Here is a 6,158-nt window from a genome sequence, read left to right on the forward strand (position 1 = left end):
AAGGGAGAAGGGAGAAGGGAGAAGGGAGAAGGGAGAAGGGAGAAGGGAGAAGGGAGAAGGGAGAAGGAAGGAGAGGAAGGAAGGAAGGAAGGAAGGAAGGAAGGAGAGGAAGGAAGGAAGGAGAGGAAGGAAGGAAGGAGAAGAAGGAGAGGAAGGAGAGGAAGGAAGGAAGGAGAGGAAGGAGAGGAAGGAGAGGAAGGAAGGCAGCTGTCCTTCAGGATCCCTATCGTCCTTCGCTTAGGGTCTCCTCCCTGCGGGCCAAGGCCAGCACAGCCCTCCTCATGGCCGCCAAGGCACTGCGGCGCTGGGAGCCTGCACTCGGCTCCACACAGGGCCTCGGTGCCTTGCGGGGCAGATGGTTTCGTTCCCCCCGGTTCGTGCCAGGTTTCAGCCTCATGCTGTTATTTTGTTCTTCTGGAACGAGACTGGTGTTGCTTCCCAGAGAGGCCCTATTAGGACAAAAAGAAAATCCTGTGAATAGGCGTAACAGGGCACCAGGAGGGATAGGTCTTAAATGTATTTTAATATGAGCAGGGCATTGTGTGTAATTCAGCGCTCATCATCGTTTAGTCAAAGAGTTATGGCAGTGATTGGGAATGAATAGAGGGACATAATGGATACATGTGGCGTTTGCTCATTATATTCAACTTAGTCCAACTCCTCTGTGGAAACTGTTCAACTTTCTCTCCCTTTAGCCTGTCATAGTGAAATAATACAGACATTGGTTCCTCGAATGGGATAGCCTGCCATGCTATTATATTTCTGCAGCTAACGAGGGCTTCATAAGCCTTTGATACAGCCTGATCTTTGAAACCTTTCCAAATCTCCTCAAGCTTATGCTAAATCCTATTTGGAACTTTTTTTTTTTCCTTTTTTTCCTCCTCGCCTGCTAGTGCCCCAGGCTTAAGAAACCCGGGCGGTGACATGCATACTAAAGCATGCGGGGACACCTCCTGAAAGGCGACTTACGGCGCTGATCACAGGCTCTCACGCGAGTGACACGCCACTCCGGGCGCGCAGCTGAATGCGGCCACCGCCGCCCCCCGCACCCCGCCAAGGCGCGCCCGCCCCGCACCGCTGCCCGCGCCCGCAGGGCACGCCGCGACATGCCACGACACGGCGCGACATGCCACGACACGGCATGACGCTGCATGCCCCGGCACCTTTCCGACCTGTGGCAGGACTGACAAACCCCACCGCGCACTGTACGCCGTGCTCCCCGCGCCAGCGCCGCTGCCGCGCGTCCGGAGAGAGCGCAGAGACGGAGACGGGGGGAAGAATGGAAGGAGGGGGGAAAACAGAAGAAATAAACAGAGAGAAAAAGAGGAATAAAAACGGGAGGGGGGGGGAGAAAAAAAAAAAAGAAAGGAAAAAAAGAGAAAGGGAAGCCCCCAGACCCCGGGGAGTTAAGGAAAACAAAGGCGCGCGCCCCGCGCCCGCTCCCGCCGGGCCCGGGCACCGCCGGGGGCCGCCCGCCGCCCGCGCGGCGCCGCCTCCCATTGGCTCCACCGCCCTCTCATTTGCATAGCGCCGTCTATGAAAGGCCGCGCGGCGGCGCGGGGGGCGCAGACGGTGGTGGAGTTGTCTCGGTGCTGCGCGCCGCCGCGCCACCGAGACTGCACAGAGCCGTCCCCGTCCCCGTCCCCGTCCGCGCCGTCGGGCTGAGCCCTGCGCCGCTGACATGAGCCCCCTGCGGCTGCTGGCCGCCGCCTGCCTGCTAGCCCTGTCCCGCTGCAAGACGGTGAGGTACCGCACCGACGAGGAGGGCGCGCCGGGCACGGTGATCGGTACGCTGGCCGACGAGATGCCCGTGAAGGCGCCGGGGGAGATGAGCTTTCGCATGATGAGGCAGTTCAGCAACAGTTCGCTGGTGCGGGTGCGGGAGGAGGACGGACAGCTGAGCATCGGTGAAGCAGGGCTGGACCGGGAGCGACTGTGCGGGCAGGCCCCCCAGTGTGTCCTGGCCTTCGACGTGGTGAGCTGCTGGAGGGAGCGCTACCGCCTGGTGCACGTGGAGCTGGAGGTGCGTGACATCAATGACAACTCACCACGCTTCCCCCACGCCCAGATGGCGCTGGAGGTGTCGGAGAGTGCCACACCTGGCACTCGCCTCCCGCTGGAGGTGGCTGTAGATGAGGACGTAGGCTCCAACTCCATACAGAGCTTCCAGGTCTCCCTCAACAGCCACTTTGGTGTGGAGGCGCAGACGCGGGCAGATGGGGCACGCTGTGCGGACCTGGTGCTGCTCCAGGAGCTGGACCGTGAGCGCCAGCCCTCCTACACCCTGGAGCTGGTGGCCAAGGATGGTGGCAGTCCAGCACGCTCGGGCACAGCCACTGTGCACGTCCGCGTCCTTGACGCCAATGACAACAGTCCAACCTTTGCCCAGAGCTCAGTCACAGTGGAGCTGCCCGAGGATGCACCACCCGGCTCCCTACTGCTCGATCTGGATGCTGCTGACCCTGATGAGGGCCCCAATGGTGAGGTGGTCTATGCCTTCAGCAGCCAGGTACCCCCCGAGGCGCGGCGGCTCTTCCGCCTCGACCCACGCTCAGGCCGCCTCACACTGGAGGCCACCGTGGACTATGAGCGCACCCGCACCTATGAGCTGGACGTGCGTGCCCAGGACCGTGGTGCAAGCCCTCGCGCTGCCACCTGCACCGTCATCGTGCGCCTCACTGATGTCAATGACAACGCACCGCGCATCAGCATCAGCGCCCTCCGTGGTGCTGCCAGCGCCGCTGGTGTGGCCTACGTCAGCGAGGCGGCAGCCAGCGAGAGCTTTGTGGCCCTCGTCAGCGCCTCAGACCGCGACTCGGGCACCAATGGGCAGGTGCGCTGCAGCCTCCGCGGCCACGACCACTTCGCCCTGCAGCGCGCCTATGAGGACAGCTACATGATCGTCACCACAGCAGCACTGGACCGCGAGCGCATCCCTGAATACAACCTCACTGTGGTGGCCGAGGACCTGGGCTCACCACCCTTCAAGACTGTCCGCCAGTACACAGTGCGGGTGAGCGACGAGAATGACAACGCGCCGCTCTTTGCCAAGCCCCTCTACGAGGTGGCCGTACCAGAGAACAACCCCCCAGGTGCCTATATCACTACAGTGGTGGCTCGTGACCCTGATCTTGGCCACAACGGTAAGGTCACCTACCGGCTCCTGGAAACACAAGTCATGGGGGCCCCCATCTCCACCTACGTCTCGGTGGACCCCGCCACTGGGGCCATCTATGCCCTCAGGACATTCAACTACGAGATCCTTAAACAGTTGGACCTGAGGATCCAGGCCACTGACGGTGGATCCCCACAGCTCTCCAGCAGCACCCTTGTCAAAGTGAGGATGGTGGACCAGAATGACAACCCTCCTGTCATCATCCACCCAGTGCTTACTAATGGGACGGTGGAAATCAGTGTGTCCAGCAAGACCTCCCGTGACTCCCTGGTGGCCCAGATCAAAGCTCGAGATGCAGATGATGGGGCCAATGCCGAGCTCACCTTTGCCTTCCTGGAAGAGTCTGAGCAGGAACTTTTCACCATCAACCCAAGTACTGGGGACATTGTGCTGAGGGGCGACCTCTCTGAAGAGCTGGGACAGCTGTTCAAGGTCGTCCTCACTGTGACAGACAATGGCAGACCCCCCCTGGCTGCAACTGCCACAGTAAACTTCCTGGTGACCGCCACTGCTCCATCCAGTATCCAGGACTTAGCCAAGCCCAGCTCCTGGGAAGGAAAGGCTTTGCAGTGGGACATCCCTCTGATTGTGATCATCATCCTGGCAGGCAGCTGCACCCTCCTCCTGGTGGCTATAATCACCATTGCCACCACCTGCAACAGACGCAAGAAGGGGAACGACATCAAAAACAATGTTGCCTTGAAGGACCAAATAGACATCTCCCACCTGGAGAAGGGCCATCAGGAGGAGGGCAACCAGAGGGGGAATGTGTTTGAGGTACGAACCTTTCCCAGCAAAACCTCTTTCACCAGCTCTGACCCTTCTCCTGCTACTGAAGAGATCTCCACCACTGAGAATGGCAGTGACAGCACTTGCCTCTATGAGGGTCAGAAGAGGCTGAGAGGACAAAGTGGGGAGGTAAGGACCCACTGCAGGGAAGTGGGGCAAAGGGTGGGGGGGTCTTGGAGGTTGTGAATTGCAGGGGTGCAGTTGATGTTGATTTACCCTTCACCACTTCCCCCTCTCACATCTCCTTTAATTTCCCTCCCCAACAGCAGGCTTTTGCTGCCACTCCAAGCTACAACAAGGAGCCTGCTCCCCCCGTGGCCATTTGGAAGGGACACTCCTTCAACACTATCTCTGGCCGGGAGGCAGAGAAGTTCAGTGGCAAAGACAGCGGCAAAGGTGACAGTGATTTTAACGACAGTGACTCAGATGTCAGCGGAGATGCCCTGAAGAAAGATCTCATCACACACATGCAGAACGGTAAGGGCTCGGCCCCTGCTCCCCAATGGACCCTCAGACAGACAGATGGGTGGATGGGAAGGTGGATGGAGGGACCCATCCTTGGGGCACAGTGATCAGGCAGGGCAGCTGGAAGGGGAAACGTGACATTGCACAGCTCAAACCACCCATCTCTTTGCAGCAGGCTGTTAGATCTTGGTTCCTCTCTGCAGTGAGAGCCCAGCACAAATTAGCAGACGCTGGAAGTGCTGTAGAATTGGGTGTTTTTGTTCCCCAAAAAGCTTCCCTTTAAGTTAGAATTGTGAGGAGTGTCCCTAGCAAAATGACATAACCTTCCCAAGCATGGGGGTTTTTTTGTTGTATGGTAGAGCATCACCTCCCCACTCCTACCATCAGTGCATTGAATCATCCTGTGACTGATAGCTCCAAGGATTATGAATTATGTGGATTTATTCCTGCAGTAACAACAGGTTTCTGCTCCTCTCTCGCTGTCTCTCTTTAGGTCTGTGGGCATGCACGGCTGAGTGCAAGATCCTGGGCCACTCAGACCGCTGCTGGAGCCCCTCCTGTGGCCGAGCCAACCCTCACCCCTCTCCACATCCTTCAGCACCCCTCTCCACCTTCTGCAAGAGCACGTCCTTGCCCAGGGATCCCCTTCGCAGGGACAACTTTTATCAAGCCCAGCTGCCCAAAACAGTAGGGCTTCAGAGCGTCTACGAGAAGGTGCTGCACAGGGACTTTGACCGGACGATCACTCTCCTCTCCCCTCCACGCCCTGCACGGCTCCCCGACCTTCAGGAGATTGGAGTGCCCCTGTTCCCAGCCCCCTCAACTAGATACCTGGGCCCCCAGACTGACACGACTGAGAAAGCGTAACCCAACATGCTCCCCCTCAAGTACACCCATCCCTGTGCGCACACAACTAGGTCACTCCTAAGAGCCTTTAAGTTATTGACCAGATCCGGTGTTGTATGTGTAAATATGCAAGATGTGCCTTAAAAATGAAGTTGTTTGGGAAAGATTTCCAATCACATCAGTACTGTTTGATATTTGCAAACAAAAAAATTGTTTGTAGTTAATGTAATTTTTATGAAATGTGCAGTATTTAAATTTCTTTTCATGTTTTCTACATTGGGTTTTTTTTTTTTGCTTTTGGTTCAGCCATGGCCTGCCATTTTTGTAGTGTTTTTAACCTGTACATTGTGTAATGTAATGTTTGTACATAATGAAAATTGGTTATATTTTTATAAAATAAATACTTAAAAATGGGAATTCTTGCCAAAGGAACTATCTGAAAGACACAATAGTAATAATTAATAATAATATCCTGAATATGTAGAACCTTGTAAGGGAAATTCCTCTTTCACGGTGTAATAATAACCTGAGCAACCCAGTGTACTGAGAAGTTTGCCTTGCCAAATGTGACTTGTATTTCTTGAGTCTGTGGTCATCTTAAATGTTATTTAATTGCCTTTGGTTCCTGTAATTTGTATCACTGATAAACACTAATAAAGGTCTTGTGATGTGTCAGAGAGATCTGTTCATGGATTTTATGCTTCAGAGCATAGAGGTCTCTACAGGTTAACAAAAGTATTTTGTGCAGGGAAATGCACAATGCAGGAAAGAGCATGAATGATGCTACTGTTAGTCTTGCTGATCCTTCCTTCATCTCTGACAATACCTCACTGGACGTTTAGCTCTAGAGATTTTAATGCTGAGTGGGAGGGAGAGTTGTGTG

The 6,158-nt window shown here is 55.6% G+C and overlaps 1 protein-coding gene across 1 annotated transcript; it reads left to right on the forward strand.

Moving 5' to 3' along the window:
• Positions 1-1,573: 1,573 nt before the first annotated feature.
• Positions 1,574-5,954, forward strand: PCDH8 (protocadherin 8). Its single transcript, XM_064645623.1, has 3 exons — positions 1,574-4,093; positions 4,231-4,441; positions 4,923-5,954. Exons 1-3 carry the CDS (start codon positions 1,682-1,684, stop codon positions 5,294-5,296), a joined length of 2,997 nt encoding a protein of 998 aa, XP_064501693.1. The 5' UTR covers positions 1,574-1,681; the 3' UTR covers positions 5,297-5,954.
• The last annotated feature ends 204 nt before the right edge of the window (positions 5,955-6,158 follow it).

The sequence above is a fragment of the Pseudopipra pipra genome, chromosome 2 (assembly GCF_036250125.1).
Source record: "Pseudopipra pipra isolate bDixPip1 chromosome 2, bDixPip1.hap1, whole genome shotgun sequence".
Lineage (NCBI taxonomy): Eukaryota > Metazoa > Chordata > Aves > Passeriformes > Pipridae > Pseudopipra > Pseudopipra pipra.

Coding starts and splice junctions, on each gene's coding strand:
- PCDH8 (XM_064645623.1), top strand. CDS start 1,682: ATGAGCCCCCTGCGGCTGCTGGCCGCCGCCTGCCTGCTAGCCCTGTCC. Junction 4,094..4,230: donor TGAGAGGACAAAGTGGGGAG/GTAAGGACCCAC, acceptor CCTCCCCAACAG/CAGGCTTTTGCTGCCACTCC. Junction 4,442..4,922: donor CATCACACACATGCAGAACG/GTAAGGGCTCGG, acceptor GTCTCTCTTTAG/GTCTGTGGGCATGCACGGCT.